Genomic DNA, 20,726 nt, shown 5'->3' with positions numbered 1-20,726 from the left:
GGTAACACAAAATTCCCATAGATCGTTTCAACATACCTCTTCTGTATTGAGCTTATTATCAGGTCTATTAGGGAAACAGAGACAATACAAGCCTCGGCTGTTTGGCCATATTTCTTCTTCAAACCTACTTCGTCTCTGACGGCCTGCATCTGAAATTTAAAATGTAAATTACCAACATACATGTTCCATGCCAGAGACAGGACATTTTTTTAAAGCAGTAAATTAGTTTCTCTCAGAATATTAACTTTGCAACATTTAAGGAAATAAACTTGGATACCTCCTGAATCCAGTGCTACCCAGAAAGATCAAAACAAAGTTCTCTCTATCTCGGTATGTGTATGTATGTATGTATATGTGTGTGTGTGTCTATCTATCTATATATATATATCAAGAGCTTTTACCGATTACCTCCCCTTGTCTAGGCATCCTTATCCTAAATGTTCACCAATTGAAGTTTGTGCAAAACCAATAAGAGAATGCTCACATTTGGAATACAAAGTGGGAGGGATTGATGTGATCAGGTTGTTGTTGTTGTTGTGGGGTTTAACGCCATTTTTCAGCACACGATAGGCTATACATGGCGGCCAGTATTAATGGTGGAGGAAGAACCCGGGAAAACCCCGGAAAGAACCACCGACCCACGAGAAGCTACTGGCAAGCTTTCTCACATACCCACATTGGCTGAATCCTAGACTCGAACCGCCGCAGACAGAGGTGAGATGGCAGTGATCCATAACGAAGAGCGCTTTAGACCACTCGGCCACTCGGGGGCCCATGTGATCAGGTAAGTGGATGACTAAGCAGTACCATTTTAATTTACAATCAACAAAAACATGATATGAATGAGTCTATAAATTCCATATCAATCCTCACGTAGCAATAACAGCAATTTTCAAGATTGCCACTATAATGGCCATACTGGCTCTCTAAGCAGCATCATTTTCATTTGAGACCCAATCAGACCATAATATGAATGCATGTATAAATTTCATGGCAATCCTGAAGCAGTTGCCAAGGAATAGTGATGACCAACTTGTTTAAATGGATGGACAACAAAAAGGCCATTCTAAAAGCCCTTCTGAATAATGAGACCAGAACCATATAACCATCTATTGAGTAGCAGCAAGATTTTCAAGATTACCCCATATCCTGGCTGTCATAGGGACACCAATTTTATTTAGAACCAAACCGACCCTGTGATAAACGTGTGCATCAAGTTTCAACAGTAATTCTCTGTCTCAGTAGTTTAGTGTATAGTGTGTGTGATAAGGATTTTTAACGTTGCTTTAACAATTTTTCAGTCATATCACTGTGTGACTACAGTGTGGCAGTTTATAGTGATGTCTAGCAGTAGTTTAGTAGTAGTGATAAATTAATAGACAGGTCACTGCATAACCTATTCTGGTCTTCGATGAATTAAAAAGAAGAATTTCAAATCATACAATTTTATATCAACAAAACTAATTTTGTACAAAACCACAAAAACTTATATCTGCAAATAAAAATGATTTTTAGTGTCTTAAAATCTGAGCTGTGTTAACTGGCTTTAAATGATTTTCCAAGAAAATACTAGATATTACTAACTGTAAGGTTAAAAAAAAACCCAATATATTCTGAGGACACTCTTTATGCCCTGCAATAAGTTATAAGTAATACGAGGTAAAAATGTTATGCCCAGTACAGAAGAGCATATGCCCTGCCCCCCGCCACAATGTTTACACCATCCCTAATGTTTGCCCACGAACTGCACCCATCTTTCATTTTCTGTGTGCAAGACTGTCTATCTTCTTTTGCACAGAACGTACCCTTTCTAAATCGGCATATCCTCTCAATAGAATGTTACTCACAGTGAACAATAACAAGATCATCACACTAGCTGCTACTGTACACATACTGGATGGCAACCTGAAACCATTTTCATTTAGGCCAAATTAACATCATTAAAAGTGTTCTGGTGAAAACCCCATTCATAATGGTCTTCATCCATTCCTGGGGAGTACTGACATTTTTAAGACAGTAAGCACGATAGCCATATTGGAAGCATGACTGGCACCATTATCATTTAGGACTCCATCATAATGATCACCCATTCAACTGGAGTAATGAAAAGACTTCTACAACAGACATTGTGATAGCCATATTGGATATCTAACTGGCACCATGTTCATTTAGGACCAACTAGGTATCATAATAAGTTTGTTGGTGAAAACTCCCATGTTTACATGACCATCTACTTTGGAGGAGTAGCCATAAGAAGTTTATAATGATGGCCACCATGGTGGCAATACTGGATGCCATTTTTTTCAGCACCAACAAGGCATCAAAAGAAATCTTTAAGTGAAAAGCCCATGTTTATATGACCATCCATTTAGAAGTAGGAGCCACAACAGGATTTTCAATTTAGCTACCACATTAGTCTTGGGAACAGCACCCTTTTCTTTTAGGACCAAGCAGACATCATAGGAAATGAAGTGGAAACCCCATATTAAAATGACCATCCGAAGGATTAGTGATAACAAGATTTTCAAGATGGCCATGGTGGCAGCCTTACTGGACATCAAATTGGCAAAAGTTTCATTTAGCATCAACTACACACCATAAAAAGTATTTTAGTAAAAATCCTTTGATGTTATATTGATCCATTCAGGAGAAGTAGCAGAACATACAAAAATCTTTCAGCAAAAACACCATATTGATAATGACCATCCTTTCTGGAGGAGCAGCAATAGAAATGTCAGAAATGCCAAGTCAGATCAACATTGTTTTCTTTAGGACCAACTAGACATTATAGGAAGTGAAAACTCCACATCCTTTTGACCATCCAATGATTAGCAGTAGGGACAAGATTTTCAAGATGGTCATTGTGACAGTCATACTGGATGACACAGCAGCACCATTCTGATTTTGGACCAAGTGAACATTGCAAGTCTTTAAGTGAAAACCCAATCATTATGACCAACCCCTTTGAAGCAGCAACAATATTTTCTACATTGTCAGCGTCAGCCATACTGGTAGTCAAATCAGCATCATTTTCATTTGCAGTGATTAGACATAAGAATCCTTTCTGTGAAAACCCAATGTTGATGTGACCATCAATTCAAGTGGAGTACATTTTCATGATGGTTGTCATGGCAACAACACTGTGTCAGATCGGCCCCATTTTAACTCCCATGTTGATATGACCATCCACTGAGGAGTAGCTACAAGATTTTTAAGATGGCCACTGTGACAGCCATATTTTATATATGAGCACACCATTCTCATTTAGGACCAACCAGACCAGTACATCTAAAATGAATGTGGTATTTCAAGTTAGAAAAATCACATGATAATAAATGGTGCATTTGGGTTCAGAATTGTTTACACACAAGTGGTAGCAGATGAGATCAGCAATCAACTAGTTTAGTGCAAATCACAAAATAGCAGGAGACTTAATTTTGAAACATCTACATAGACGGTTCAATCTGAACTCGAGATATTTTAAATGTGTCCCTTTTTAAAAAAAAATACTTATATCAGAGCACTTTTCAAGACTTGGGGCTTATTCGATGTCTCAAGGGAATGTAAAAAGTTGCGCAAAACATTCAAAAATTAAATCCTGTTGCAAAGTTTGCCAACAATCTTAAATTCTGTTTTATTCCACTGTGTAATCACAAAAATTGCTTCTAAATGAAGACCAATTTATCCAAAATGACCTCTGACCCTGGAAACTCTTCAATACATATAGAAGTATTAGGCCAGGTTTAACAGCTTTTACAAGTGCTGACAGATGTATATTGAACATAAACTTCTCTTAAGACAGTAAAGATAAATTTAAAAGATTCACATAAAAAAAGACAGATCTATTTTTGTATTCTGACTTTTACCTTCCTTTTGTGGTGATAATTTATCATCTGCTTTTTGAACAGCTCTGTGGCTGTCCTCCCTAGCCTTTCTGCTCTCATCTGCAACTTGAACAGCCAGCTCATTTTTAAACAACTGGAGAGCTCTGACAGCTGAAACCTTGTCCATGAACCTCACAAATATAAATCTACAAAGGAAAATAATTTTATAAACAGTGAAACCTGTATAATCCAGCCATGAACATAATAAAAATGTATTGTCTGGAGGAAATGACAAAGAATGGAATTAAAAAAATGCATTGTCTGAAGGAAATGACAAATTAAATACCCATCCACCCCCGACTAAAAACCATGCAGACAGGTGAGATTTTAGTGATCTGTAAAGGAAAGCACCTTAGACCACTTATAAGCCAGGGCCTCTGCACACATAGAAATGGAATAGTTGAACAATAGCATTCATGTACTGGCCTACACTGACTGGTAAAAAAAGGAATTGTTTTACCCCCAAATGCTTGAAATTCTTACTTCTCTTTAAGTATGCAATGATTAAGGACGAGGGGACGAAACGATTAATCAATACTTTTTCCCAACTGATACCCACATTGATACAGGAGGCGAAGAACAGATAAAGGATGAAAATTACCGTAAACAAATTACTCTAATCTTCAGAATCTCCCCCTCACAAACTCCATGCTAATCATTTTATCCTGTCAACATGCTCAGCCAGAAAACGCACATTAACATAAAGAAGACAATTTCCGATTTTTCCCCCCAAAGTATGATTTAAAGACTTTACTGATTATTTACCAACCACTTTATGCAAATGTTCACTGTTGTTTCACGTTTTATCGACTTGTAGCAAATATAAAATGTACATTTCTGGTGTGTCACACAGTGAAATATTGTTGCATTCAATTCTGACTGATGGTTATTGCTGCTGAAATCCAGAGAAAAACAATAACTAGTAACATGAACTAACTGAAACTTATTCACTGCCTGACACTACAAAAGAATTGGCATCTAAACTTGATCTAAATAGATACAAAGCATCATACGAACTTTGGGCAAAAGAATATATATATATATATATATATATATATATATATATATATATATATATATATATATATATATATATATATATATATTTAGTACTTAAAACATACAGAGGGGACAAGTATGAAGTGTTTCATTTTACAATGAGATCTGTAATTAGTACTGACAGGAATACAAAAAAATCAGCCCGGAAGGTGGGGGGGGGGGGGAGGGCAGAGTCCAGACTGCAAGAGTTTTCGTCACCTTGTTAATCTGTAGAAGGGGAGGTGTTGTCAATGATTTTTTTTCTCACTCAGTGTCTGTGATTGTAAGCAGACATTTTGCATCTGCTAGTAGTACAATGTGAAGGATTTGATTGTAGATAAGATTTTCATTGCAACATCCTAAACAGCTCAATAAAAATCAATAATACCTAATAAGCAATCTATTTGGAAGTATTTTAAAACCTTGTCAAGGATGAGAATAGCATCATAACAGATGAAAAGGGTATATCCGTCTGTAATCTACAAGCTAGAAATAAAACCAATGTGTCAACACATTTAAAATGGCACCATTCTATCATTGACAGACCTCCTAAGGATTACAAGACCCTCAAGCTGATATGTGCATCGATAATGTATTGTGCCACAGGCAGTGTATCACGAATCTTACTGAGTTACAGCTGGTGTATAATTTCACCACTAGTACTGAGCCTGTCCATTTTTGCTTAACATTATAGATGCAATGCACTTAAAATGAAGAAAGTAAAAAAGAAAAAATTGCTTTCACCTTGGTATACTGTTATTGTTAACTAATATTCTGTCATTACTTACTTCTGGATTATTTTCACCTCTGCTACCTCCCCTGCCCATGAGAACTTCCTTTTCACTAGCTGAAAAGAGTGATAAAGAGAAGTCATTGCTCTGAACATTCAACAGAAAATTGTGATTTGAAAGAAAGTTTTCTGTCCAACTGAGACCATGAATCCATAAATAGGTGTATGGTTTCACAGCATGTCAGTACAATTTGTTTTATGCAGTACCAATTAAATCTTTGTGAAAACAAGAGGCCCAGTGGGTCTGAGACCATTCACCATGCCCATATTGAACAGCCTTATGCAATGGCTGTGAGCCAAGACATCAGACAGTCAAAAGGAAGTTTTCTTCAGAAATTCTTCCAGTGTGTTTGATTGTGTATGTTATGAAAATGGTTGGCATTTTCATCCATATTTGAAGCATATCAACATAATCTGTTTGACACTTTCAAAACTGATCCAATTCTGTTTAGCGGAGTTTGAGACTTGTTTCTTTATTTCCATCTTTAGTGAGTTTGACCATATTTGATGGCTATTCAGCATAATCTTGACAAACATGAAATCCATTTATGTCATAATGCAGTCAAATTTTAGCAAATTCTGTAGAGATGGCAACACTTACAGATGTGAAAATGGAATGACAGCTTGACAAATATGAAAGCCATTTATGTCATAATGCAGTCAAATTTTAGCAAATTATGTAGAGACAGCAACACCTACAGATGTGAAAATGGAATGATGGCTTTAAAAACTTGGAATCTAAGCCTCCAAAATAAGAATACTTCAAAATTTGCATCCAACAAATTATTTGAAGCGTTACATCTTACTGTTTTGAGTGAAACACATTTCTTATAATCATCTTTCCCACCACATGACAAGCGCAAGTCCATTGAAAAAAGATTGTAAAGGGATGGTATTCACCTAATTCGGATGCCTTGCATTTTCCATTTACATTATCTACAGCATATTTTTTAGTCCATAATAACAACCTAATCACCTAATTTCACTTTAACAAATTTATTGAACTTTCTCAGTTGACTGTGTGCTAAGCTGATTTTCTGAGTGGTCAGCATTTCATTGCTATTTGTCAAACAAGTGATACTTTAAAAAAAAAATTTACAATAAGTATTACAAGTATCTCGTTGCTCAAGATGACTCGATGAACAAGGTGCAGTTTGCCCACATAAAATAATATGAAACTGAAAATAAAAATCATGCAGAAGTGGTCATAATGGTGAAAATAGAAAGAATTCTGCCCCAAATCAGAATGGTTCACATCACTGCCTCTCTTGAGCAGTTTCAGAGAAGTCTAAATAATTAAATGATTTAAGATGATCAATATCATTTGTATAAAACTGAAAGGTGATCATGCCATAATACTTGGTCAGATTTTGGTAAAATTCTAGAGACCAGTTTTTAAGTAGTGATTTCAAGTTTTCTTTTAATTTTAAAAATTAATATTTTCCTATTTTTAGCAAAACAATATATGTACAACAAATATTCAGCATCATCTGAACTAAACTGAGCATCTTTGATGACAAAATATTTTCGGTCAAATCTGGTGAAATTTTGTTCCGCCATTTCTGAGAAGTTGTATAAAGATATTTTTCTATTTTTAGCAACAGTGACCATATTTGATAGCATCATGTACACAAACTTGAGTACCAGTATTCATGCCAGGATGCATACTATCCGATTTAATCAAATTCTGTTGAGACATCACAGAAGTCATGGAAATGCTTATAAATTTTCTGTAACTACAGTAATATTTGACGGCAGATTGAAATCAATGGAATTCACATTAAAGGCCAGCACATGATGATGCTGTCTGCCAAGTCTGGTTTAATCAGTTTGGTGGTTGTTGACAAGTTAAAATCAGCAGCTGAAATAGGCATGATACATAACAGGTTGCAATTGGTAGGCATAGCCATACCAAAATTAGTCTTGTCCTTTCCAACTGGCGAGCCAAAAAATGTAAAAGTGAAAATTGGAAAAACTTCAGTAAAAAATATCTTTCCATACATGGTATTGATAAGCACAAAGATACTGATGATGTAAATGGTTCTCAAACTGATAGCCAAGAATTTTGTTTAACAAGTCGCATCTTATTTCAGTTATGTAGCTAAAAATATAAGATCAATACTATAAGCATTTAAAGCCAAACTGGTTTTCAACAATGTATTTTAATGATGTAATGGAAATGGACAGATAATGGACAGAGTCCTGCACTCAAATATAACACTGTACTGCTCGTAACTCTTTCCAACATACCTCTTCTGTATTGAGCTTATTATCAGGTCTGTTTGGGAAACAGACACTGTATAAACCTCTTGAGTTCGGAAACAGCTCTTCCTCAGACACACTTTGTTTCTGACCACCTTGATCTGAAATTCATCAAAAACTTGTATATATACACACACACACATATATACACATAGAAAAACAACCAAAAAAAACCAACTATGCAACTGGTCAGGTGGTATATCTGTTTTGTTCTCTAGAAAAACAAAGAGGCCACAGCTGGACTGAGATTGCTCTCCAGTTGACAGCTACTTAAAAGCAAAATGCTTGACTGGTGGCTCAGAAACAATGGTTAGTAGGTACTCTCAGACCTTTTTAGGTCCTCCTTTTTTGAGGGTGGATGGGGTAATGGCAGCCAAACTATGACAGATCAGCATAATTTGTTTAAACCTGAAGCCTTTTGTCACATAGCTTTCTATGAGAATTGTGATTTTGACAACTAGTTATTTCTGAAGGACTTGTTTAAAGGCTTTTTATGTGTTAGTAATATAAGGCCAAAGTGACTGAAACCTTTATGCAAGAAAGCGGGCCATTATGCCACGATGCTTTTGTGTCTAATTTGGTCCAGTTCTGTTTAGCAGTTTTTCCAGAAGTTATAGTTTTGAAATGGCAGTCAAATCTGATAACAGATTGGCATCATTTGTATTAACATGAAAGGTTTTCTTGCATGGCTATTTATCATAAAGTTTGGTTTAAGTCTGTTTACCAGTTTTTGAGTAGAAGCAATTTAATTTTTTTGTATTGTCAGTAATGGTGGATACATTTGATAGCAGATCTACATCATTTGTAAAAATTTAAACACCATGACAGACTAAATATCTGGCTATGGCCACAATGTTTGTATCATTAAAATTTTATCATCCACTAATTTCCTCCTAGTTTATCAAAAAACAAGTACAGACACTATAGCTTTTGTCACTTTTAAACATCGTAGTATCTATGAAAGTACATCAAGCTGTCAGTTATTGTTATAATTCGTCCGAACAAAAACGTGGAGCTCACACTTCCTCCAGTTCAAAACCTTCAAAGTCCTCTTTATCATCAATGATACCCACAAGTGGATTATATAGCCTCCCCAAATGTTTTATCTCATTTTCAGTGAACTACAAAAATACTCTGATAATTCATAAAATGGCAATTTACTCTCATCTTGCTTCAAACTCCACCATTTTGATTAAAAATTCACCATTCGGAAAACATTTAAAATTGCCTTCTTTCTTCAATATTTCTGTTCGTATTCAAGCTGAACTTGATCCAAAATATAATATGCACATTCCAAGAATGTTATTATTAACTGATTATGTAGTCGGGTAATATGACTCTGGGGAAGAACACTACCCCAGACTGGTAAAGCGGTCCATAGGTTTGACAGACTTATTTCCCCATACCTGGAAACACCTGTCCAAAGTGATGAAAGGGTTGAAAAATTTGTTTGGACTAATGCAGATTAAATACATTAATACCCACTGTCAAATTTTGATCTTGCACTGTCAGTTTTGTTCACATATGTTGAATTTGACAGATAATAATTTCCTGATGTCAGGATATAAAAAAAAAATTTACAATGTGGAAATTAGAAATTAAATTTATCAGTCAAAAATTCATGAAGTTTTACCAGTCTGTTTACTGTTTTAAGAAAACTGGTCTAGCATGTTGAATGTATTTGAAAAAAAAACAATAACAAAATAACAATAAAAAATATTAATGAACAGTTATTAAAATCACTTTTTTGTTTTGCTACAATCTGTATTGTAAAATCCACTTCAGCATTTTTTGCTCTTTGTGCACGTGTCATCATTCAAACTACATCTAAAAGACTTGTGCTCTACTTTCAAATGTCATTTTCTGGAATTCGTGATTGAACCATTTCTTTTAAACTGCTTAATTGTAAAACTGTCTCTGACATTCTTAAGTGACAAGATTTTCAAATTAACCGCTGTGGCAGCCATATGAGATTGGCATCATTTTCCTTTAGCACAACAAGATACCATTAACAGACATTTTGTTAAATCCCATGATGTTATGACAATCCATTCTCAAAAATTAGTGACAAGACTCAAAACGTTCCCGGGGCCCCGAGTGGCCGAGTGGTCTAAAGCGCTCTTCGTTACGGATCACTGCCATCTCACCTCTGTCTGCGGCGGTTCGAGTCTAAGATTCAGCCAATGTGGGCATGTGAGAAAGCTTGCCAGTAGCTTCTCGTGGGTCGGTGGTTCTTTCCGGGGTTTTCCGGGTTCTTCCTCCACCATTAATACTGGCCGCCATGTATAGCCCATCGTGCTGAAAAATGGCGTTAAACCCCACAACAACAACAACAAAACGTTCCCCATGGCAGCCAAAAATTGATTGTCTGCAGAGCTCCATTATTATTTAGGTCTAGAGTGAAACAAGACACCTGTGCCATGTATCAACATTACACACCCTAGGATTATCAATACACTAGCTTGATTTATGACACTGAAGGACACAAAATAAATTAACTTCAAAACAGAAATAAATGTGATGATGAGATACCAATGATGACCATGGAGTAGAGCATGCAACCTTTACTTTGAACAAGCTGAAGAAAGAAAAAAAGAACATACCTGGTCTATTCTGGTTTCCACCACCAAGCTTGACTGTTAAATTCTGGATCTGATTCAGTATTGCCGTTCTAGCTGCCAACAGCTCATCTGTTTTTTCATTTTTCGGCCACTCTTGTATCTGATCGCCACTAGGCCTCTTCACCGCACTCTTTTTCTGCGGCGATGACCTATCTTCCATTTTTGGTGTTCTATCCATCTGCATCTGCTTATTTTCCTGCTTATTACTCCATCTATCCTTTGGATCACTTTCCATACGTTGTTCAGTTTGGTCAGAAAAGCGAGACTTTCTTGACCGTTTCAAACTAGGTGGCTCCTCTTCAATCTCAATTACTTCCTCTTCTTCTTGGTTCAAGTATTCAGCTTCATCCTCATCATCCAAACTGTAGTCCTTGACCTTGACCTCTGCCCTTCCATCAGTCTGCTCAACCTCTTTACAAATCTGCTCCAGGGTATCATGATCAATTTGAGTCGTGTCGTGCCTCAATTCTTTCTCTATCATCATGTCATGGATGTCTGGATGCATTATCTTCTGCAATCAGACGACATTAACACGTCAACGTAGGACCATAGTAAACCAAAACATTTTCACAAATATTCAACAAAATGTTATGTGTTCCTCCTCTGCTGTGGTATGATCAAAAGTCCCAAGTGGGCCTGATACTGTTCACCTTGGCTTACGTAAGGAGTCATGGAACCTCGCTGATCAAGTGTCAGACTTGCAATTTAATGGTCAGATTAAAACCAACAAAAAGATATCACCTGGCTTACATAACTTAACAGCTAACCATTTCAATGAGCAGTCTTATATAGTACTATAAGAACACAAGCTATTCATTGTTAAAATGGAAAATCACATTCACATATTTGCATAAAAATGGAATACACCAGGAGAGCTCAAATACTGCCTAGCCACTAGAGCCAAAATATTACAAGGCACAGCGACTTTACCAATAGGGAACTGAGGTGATTAATAATCTGTATATTAGTACAGTAAACTCAGATTTATGCTTGTATTGCGTTCCTACAAGTTGAATCCATCCATCAATGGGGGTGGGGGGATGAATCTTCATCCCTGTAGAACAGATAAAAAAACCCAGCAGTTCCTGTTTTATTAAACATGCTGCACGTTGTGTCTATATACGTGAATGTTGTGTGTCTTGGGGTGCATTTGTCTGTTTGTGTATTAATATTAATTTGTGTAAACACAAGACACTGGCATGTCAAATACACATAAATTGGAAGTTTATTGTACACCCGTGAAATTTCATGACTACACACAACAGTGTTCAAGAAAATTAAATGCAAAATCTTAATGTAATCAATAATGTTAAAATGTCCCTCTGACATCCTTTTGCCATTGAGTAGTACCCTCGATGATTAATAATCCATACTGTTTCATGATAAAACCGTAACCTAACTTGCCCATGGCATGTACTGCCTTCCAAGAAGGATATACCAATCAAATTTCACTGCTGTAATTATCACTGATCAGAGTAACCAAGGTAAATGTAAAAAAAACAACTGTGGTATCTTAAAAGTGGATTACAGTGACCCACTTTTGCCCAGATAGTTCCCCGCAAGATCAACATACATGTCAAATAAATTAAACTAATGTAATCAATGGTGTGAAAAGTGGGTCAAAATGACCTACTTTGCCTGTAGTGTGAAGTACCAAGATCAATGATTCAGTTAAGATTCATGACTGTATATACAAGGGTGAAAAAGAAACTGAACCAAATGTAACAAGCTCAGACTATAAAATGTCAGGTATCTCGTTAATATGCACAGATCTCACTTATTATAGAACCTGTCAATCATGATGGTAATACAAGCTCATTAGTATGCACAGATCTCACTCATTATAGAACCTGTCTATCATGATGGTAATACAAGCTCATTAATATGCACAGATCTCACTTATTATAGAACCTGTCTATCATGATGGTAATATAAGCTCATTAATATGCACAGATCTCACTTAATAGAACCTGTCTATCATGATGGTAATATAAGCTCATTAATATGCACAGATCTCACTTAATAGAACCTGTCTATCATGATGGTAATATAAGCTCATTAGTATGCACAGATCTCACTTATAGAACCTGTCGTCATAAGCTCATTAATATGCACAGATCTCACTTATTATAGAACCTGTCTATCATGATGGTAATATAAGCTCATTAATATACTCTGATCTTGCTCATAATAAAATACATTACATGTCTTGCTATAGCCAATATTTCAAGACTGATCAAAATATCTGAAATAATCACTTAGGAGTTGGCAAGCTCAGCCAGTCTGACACAAAATCACTTTATTAATGACATGCCTAGTTTTTGCTTATTACTATGTTCATCCAGGACCTTGATCAGAAATAGTCTAAAAAGTGGTGCATGTAACTGTACTCATCCAGGACCTTGATCAGAAATAGTCTAAAGAGTGGTGCATGTAACTGTACTCATCCAGGACCTTGATCAGAAATAGTCTAAAAGAGTGGTACATGTAACTGTACTCATCCAGGACCTTGATCAGAAATAGTCTAAAAAGTGGTGCTTGTAACTGTACTCATCCAGGACCTTGATCAGAAATAGTCTAAAGAGTGGTGCATGTAACTGTACTCATCCAGGACCTTGATCAGAAATAGTCTAAAGAGTGGTGCATGTAACTGTACTCATCCAGGACCTTGATCAGAAATAGTCTAAAGAGTGGTGCATGTAACTGTACTCATCCAGGACCTTGATAAGAAATAGTCTAAAGAGTGGTGCATGTAACTGTACTCATCCAGGACCTTGATAAGAAATAGTCTAAAAAGTGGTGCTTGTAACTGTACTCATCCAAGACCTTGATCAGAATATTTTCTAGACTGGTAACAAGCCTAGCCAATCAACTGCAAGATCACCTCATTACTATGCATGAAGCTGGCTCATCTATACATGACAACCTTGAGAGAGGTATAAGCTTAATTTTTGTTAAGTAGCAAAAAAGTGTAAAATGAATATATAAAGTGTAATCTATATATTACTAGTACTAATATTAGAACACTTACTTTGTTGAGACTATGACATTGTAGCTACTATGGTACACGCCATTATTACAATACACTGAATGAAAAATATATATTTATTTTACTACTAACTTGGATCTGCAGGTCAAAATACTTTGCAAAAATAGGCAGAATCTATGAAGATTATAGCCAGAATGCAAACACAAAAAATAGTGAAAAATTATTTGTATTCAACATGAACTTTAACTAGTCTACATGTGTAATTTTGCAGAATGATCATAAACTCCACAAAATTCTGCAATGCCAATGGGCACAATGAAGTGCTCAATATGAGTGTTGTATTTCATCACTCCAATATTCCTCTTTACAAATCTGAAAAGCAGCACCGATTTGTTCTTTTCATTATCAGACATGTTTTGAACTGTAGTAAGACCCATCTGCTCTAAAGAAGTTTCATAAGTGAAACTGTACAAACCCTTTTTGCTTAATATTGGGCACCATTTTCTTTCAAATCACAAACTGGTCTAATAATTTACTTGACTATGAATATAGCAAATGTTTAAATTAAAGACACACGTCTGTTCTCTTGGAAACGAGTAATATACAGTTGCTATAATAGAAAATTAGGAAATTACATGCAGGTCTATGATGGATAAATTAGCTCTTATGCTTTTCTTATGCAGCTGTCTTTTTTAACTGCTTTATTTTTAAAAATTTGTAATGTATCAGAAAAGCTTCATTTACACAAAGGTGAGTGTACACCACAATTAATTGAAAAAAGTGTTAAGTGCAAAAAGCACTTGTCTGGAGATCTTGATCATGTAAGCTTATATTCAAATTTTGATGACAATCAGACAAGCAACCGATTGGATATAAAAAAACTTAATATGCATAAATCCTGAGCATTCTCAACCAATCAGCAACAAAACACCTCATTACTATTTACAGATCCCAAGTATTCTCAAACTTGTTCAAGATGCTGAAGATACAAGGCCATATTCCATGTGTGATCAATACTGGATCAGAATGTGTGGCTTCCAACATCACCTCATTAATGTGGATGCATCTTGCTCATTATCAAACTTGTGAAAGATCTTGATGACATACACCAATATTTCAGGTTTCATCAAGATAGGATCAGTCATACAACCTCCAGTGAGGTAACAAACTCAGCCAATCAGATGGCAGAGCACCTGATTATTAAGCATAGGTCTGAATTATTATCAAATTTGTCCAAGGACCTTGATCATATAAGTTTGTATTCCATGTTGGACAAAATCAGAAATATGGACTCCACAGTGGTTATTACCAATTGGTGAAAGATGAATGATGGATGATGGACACAACCATAAGCTCATAACTCTGCTCTCTATACAATGAGGGATGCCACTTGACAATGATTGGTGTGTTGTCCCAAAGCTTGTTTGTAGAATTTTTATTTCACATATTTCCCAATATAAACAGAACATGATTTATATTATATTTGCAGTCAGTAAATGTTATCTTCCATATGAAAAGAGGTGACTGTAGGGTAGATTTGACTGGATTATCTTCCCTTGCATTGCTCTTAATACCAACATATTTGTCCCATTCACAGCCTCCCAGATTTAATCCTTTTATTGCTAATTACACCACACACTATACCTTTTCCAGGGTAGTTGTGTTTTCATGAGATCTTCTACTTTGATAATTTTGCAAGGTATGCATTAGGCTTGCAGTACGCTAAATTTCTCTCATGAGGTCATCGAGGTTCAACAACAAAAATAATGTATGGACATGCATCGAGATGCCAAATTGATCACTATGTGGGGTTTTGAAACAGACAGGCTCAACAAAAACTAGTAAGAACAAGGGTTGTCAGCTCCAGTTGGAAGACCTTGATTACAAATAAAGAAAAACAAAATGAATAAATATGTGCATATGATCCAATACTTACTAAGTACTGTACAAGGTGTTGTCGTCCTAGTAAGTGAGTCATTATGACTTTTCCCCTTACACATACAACACAAAGGTTACAAACGTAATTGGGTTCATCTTCAGATCTGCTGTCCTTGAACTCTGTAACATACTGCAATCCTGTCCAAAAAATAGAAAACCTTCCTTTACCATTTTCATTTGCTGGTGAACAATGTCCACTGAAATGTGAATTTTAACCAGGATATGGTGCTTGTTCTTCATTTCATATGATATATATGCAGCAGAGATCTTGGTTTTATTCGCCAAACTTGGCTCATTATTATCAGTAAGAAATGTTATTCCAAATGGAGTACGTAGTAAATTAAAATTAGTTTTACTCCTTCAAAAAGCTACATTTTAATGTCAGTAATAACTTTCCTGTCACTATTATTAGACTAATTCTATCAGTAACAAGGGTGAATGATGGTCTACAAGGAGTACAATGTGGAACAATTACTCCAGTTGTGGCCCACTGACCCAACGGCTGTTTATGCAGCAATAGTCTAGGTCACTGTATATCAACTACTGGACTATATGAAAAAATACCACGGCTCTGGTTTTCAAAGGAAAAAAGAAACAGTTGCATGTGAGTGAGTGACAAAATGATGCCTTCATAATAGCATCCAAAGATTTGTGACTTAAATATGGAGAGGAAGAAGAATAGCACTGATTTCATGGGCTTTTATCATCATGAACGACAAGTCTGAGAGACAAATAAGCTCTCCTGATGGGGAGTTAAATCCATCTTGAGATAGTGGATGCTGAAATATTAGCCAAGGTCTTTAATTTGCTAAGAATCATCTAAGTGCCCTAACTGGGCAAAGAAGTCTTTTGGGTAAGGAAACCTGGATGCCATAACATGAAAATTTAATCATAATATCCAATAAAGCATGAACATCCCTTCTTAATTGATAAACATATAGTTTGATTCATTTCCTAGATGGGTCAGTCCCAAATGTCATCCGACCAATAGACAACAAATGGGTTATCTGTCCATTTGTGTTCATTGTGTGCATGATATACGATTGTCATATGGGCCTTTCCTATGCCCAAACTTACCATTCAAGACATCTGTAATTAATGTTCTAACATGAAAGATTCTACACTGAAAAAATAACTACTGAATTATGATAACAATAGTTTCATCTGACCCATGTCAGATTTACTACTGATCTGCATTGAAAAAACAAGAATGTCAGAGTTTATTAATTTAATTCCAATTACAAATTAAAAACATCGTTGTCAGGTTATAACAGGGGTCTCAAACTCAAACCACATTGAGGGTCACATGAAGGCACTTTTATCTTTCACGATCCCTGGGAAAAATTTATAAAAACACTACTGAATACATCTAGAGTGCCTGGGAGTCTCTACTAATAACCAACTGTCATGACAGTCTGCATTATGAGTCATGGCATTAACAACAATCACTATAATATTGAGCCCCCACCCACATCAGTTGTAAACAGTTGTTTCAACCGAGTATTTTTTTGGGAGAACTAATATTAATGAACACATATTCCTATTACAATGTCCCGCACCCTTACACTGGATGAGTAAGGGTAAGTTGCTCAATCCGCAAAAAAAACCACCAACTTATTGATGTTATCATGTCAACACCCCACCCGAATATTTTTTATAGATACAGAGGACAATTCCACTGCAACAATTAGAAAAACATCACTTGTAGAAATTTTTTCTCTTAACAGTATTTCGTTACAAATGCTGACTCAATGGTTATCCAAAGAAGAATAAGGACACATATCAGTGTATGCGCTAAGGATGTAGATCTGACTGAATGCATGTGTTCTACGAGATCTCAAGAAAAAAAGAATTGCTCCAACAAGCACAGACTTGGTATTTCCATTGCACATATGTAAAAATAATAATGGCAGGTAAGTCATTACTGACATTAAAATACGATTTTCAGAATGGTTATGCTTGTGAGTACATACAAGATAAAATCACTTTACGTAGCAAGATGAATAGACTTAGCCTAATCTTGTGCAAAAGAGGTGTCGTGTTTCTGAAATGTTTTAATTTTTATCCATGTAGGTTTTTATGTACTTACCAAGAAGAGGTCTCTCTGAATATTCTTTTGAATAATACTCAAAGTTCAAGAGATTCCTTATCTGACTTGTATTCCTAGGAACCTTTTCTGTAACAAAAAAAACCCCAAGAGTAATCCAAGCTGTTCATTTATTCCACTGAGATTATTAAAATGATGATATGTTCATACAACAATACTCATCCAATGCCAGAAAATGACCAAAATGTTACAAATAATGGGACAGACATGCTAACAGACAAGGATAACAGAATATTACCTTGCTAGATTTATGATGTGGCATAACAAAACTTTTCCAACAATATTTTACAATAATCCTGTTTAGAAATCTTTCAGTGCACAGATAATGCAATACATTTACCGGAACAATTTCGTTAAAATATACCTCCACATCTGACTCTACACACATCCGAGTAGTCCTCAATATATCTGCCATGAAACAATTTATATCAAAGAACCTAAGAGGTTTACACCGACAATCTGGCACCTACTTATCCCAATTGTTTTCCTTGCACGTCCCACAAAAACTGCAATTCCTTATATAATTAAAATTAATCGTTTGGGCAACCAATTTTCCAGATTTTTTAAATACTGTTTATCTCCTGATGGATTCGGATAATGGGTACTTTACTTTACAAAACTTCAAGGCTGATAATTTATGCTTGACGATGCAGTAGTTCTCCCGTGACGAGACCTGGGATATAGCCTAATATTTTCATTAGGTGTATTATTAGACAAAGATATCCTTTGTAAATATTTTACCAAATTTTGTACCAACCGGTCAAGTAAATAATTGTCTGTTTTAATACTATTCTACAAATTCTGAAATTGTATACCATCCGCTGTTAAGATCATGGAAGAAAGAAAAGATGGCATATTGTAGTTTTGACTAGTGCATATGAGAGAGAGAGAGAGAGAAAGAGTGGAGGGGAAGAGAATGAATATATCAATATTAGCACACTCATTCAAACATTTGGTTGTACCAATTCAGATTTTTGTACTAATCAAGTCTTCAGTGTTCTCATTATCACACATACAAGGAGCACATGGCTTTATGTGCAGAAAATGACTGTACTGGGCTTTGATTTGTTCATAAACATTCGTATATTAAACAGCTAAAATCAAAAGTCATGTATGCTCTTTTGGTGATGTAGCCATCATACTAACCTTTCCATGGCAGACCATTAAACTATTCTCTCACACAATAAAATTTCTGTTCTTTGGATTTTTTTCTCTCACCAGATTGACTCTAACCCAGATACATCTTTGTCCTGGAATGTGCTGTAGACTTTTGATCAGTGGCATCTATTCTGATCAGGAAGCAATAAACAGATAATTTTCTTGAGGTAAATTAAGAAATTGAAATGGCAAATTCCTATCCACTATCTCGCTTTACTTTATATACTAAGATTCTTTTCTGTCAAACAATGGGTAACCCTAAGTTACACATGATGTGATTCTATCACAACCAATGCCGTCAAAATCTTTTAACAATGTTCCGAATAAAAGTTGCACACACAAGTATTGGGGGGGGGTCTTTGTTTTAAGCATTATTCCCTTTTACAACCAGGCTGGAAATGTTAACTGCCAGCATGGTTTTAACTCTTTTACACAAGTCAACTCAACATAATATAACTATCAAAATATGACATTTTGACTGATGCAAGTTTTGCATTATCAAAAATCTTCACTCTTCGATATCCTGAAAAGAACTACAAGGGGATTTGACATCAGTAAAATGCCAGATTATTTTCTGCTCAAGTGATCTGACTTGCAGGTCAAATTGTTCCTAAGCACCGTATTCACAATCCTATGTTCTAGCCACAACAAGATGCCAGGGAAATCATTTCATCAAGCATCAGAAGCTCACTACTGAAGGTTACCAATTACAGCTTAAATTAATCTATGAAGTGGGACACAATTAAATAAAACTGTTCCCCCACTAGCAGACAGGTCAATCAGGTTACACTGCCAGAACCTGAAGCAATTGTGCAAATGATTCCTTCTCGATGTGGAAACTATGGCAGTTCAGTTTGTCAAGAGTTCGATTCGCAATCCTGTGGTCACAAGTTTGATACAAGCCCAGGAAAGCCAAAGTCATATGTTCCATGTGTTCTTGGCAAGCACATAGCTCTAATTTCCTTGGCATGACAGCCAATAATGTGCTTGAAATGCCATTAAAAACAACCAATCTATTACCACCCATCTGGACATGACTCTAGTGCAAAACAGGCTAAGCCTGAGCAGATGACGATATGCTTAAAAACTGGCTCAACTGGAACCACCTAGGCTAAGTGATCTGCCCAAATGCACGAAAGCAGTGACCCAAATGCACGGAAGCAGTGACTATGTTGGGACTTGGCCAACAAGCCACATAACCTCTTGTTTTTGGCAAATGCATCTGGTTTTATAAAGTGTCCAGAGGACATCCTTGGTGCACAGCAAAAGTAACAGGCTTAAAATATGTGATGGCTGTGTATGTTCACCAACGTTCCTCAGAGCAGGTTATCCATATGAAAAGGTATAAAGGCCGAGGTTACTTGACTGATGTGATAAATTGTTGCCGATCACCTCTTGCACTGATGCAAACATTGCCTTTCGCTAGCATGAAGAATGATACACTTCTATCAATATAAGGTGGCTCCTATGTGCTAACAATCGTGCTTTAAAAGATTTTCTACATCTTACTGCCCTTCTTCTGGATCTGTATCCCAGGGTATATACCGTTATTTGAAAACTTCAGTGCCACCAGCTTACCACTGAAATCATAACTGGGGGCATCAACAGGAAACTGGTATTCTTGGCTGAGGAATTGGTGGATAGATGAAGCACATTTGGCTGAATTTAAGAACAGTTGAAAGAGTGTATGACAAGAAACATCCAAGATCATCTACAATAAGAATTATGCAGTCAAATTGAAGATCAACTCCGGGACCTCCCTAACTTGATCAAGTTCTGTATTCTTTAAAATTATCTGAGCCAACATCTGCAGCTAGACCGGCAATATTTTTCCAGGTTTATGGGATGTCCACATATTTCCATCCACACCATGATCACCAATGACAAACTGAAAATGAATGCTTGCTCCAATTACTACCACCAAATCTCATGTGGAAGA

General features: G+C 36.0%; 1 protein-coding gene across 3 annotated transcripts in view; it reads right to left on the bottom strand.

The window, feature by feature from the left end:
• LOC149807706 (uncharacterized) overlaps nt 1-20,726 on the bottom strand; it is a 106,211-nt gene that overhangs the window by 50,195 nt on the left and 35,290 nt on the right. For all 3 annotated transcript variants that reach the window (XM_089969544.1, XM_089969550.1, XM_089969554.1), the window contains exons 11-17: nt 17,612-17,698; nt 15,521-15,660; nt 10,578-11,106; nt 7,963-8,075; nt 5,711-5,769; nt 3,867-4,030; nt 37-149 (exon numbers count right to left, since the gene is read on the bottom strand). In XM_089969544.1, coding sequence (XP_089825670.1) covers nt 37-149; nt 3,867-4,030; nt 5,711-5,769; nt 7,963-8,075; nt 10,578-11,106; nt 15,521-15,660; nt 17,612-17,698 — 1,205 coding nt within the window. The remainder of the gene's footprint in view (nt 1-36; nt 150-3,866; nt 4,031-5,710; nt 5,770-7,962; nt 8,076-10,577; nt 11,107-15,520; nt 15,661-17,611; nt 17,699-20,726) is intronic.

Source organism: Sinohyriopsis cumingii, chromosome 1, assembly GCF_028554795.1.
Source record: "Sinohyriopsis cumingii isolate HCF-2022 chromosome 1, ASM2855479v2, whole genome shotgun sequence".
Lineage (NCBI taxonomy): Eukaryota > Metazoa > Mollusca > Bivalvia > Unionida > Unionidae > Sinohyriopsis > Sinohyriopsis cumingii.
This window is presented reverse-complemented; position numbering and strand designations above follow the sequence as displayed.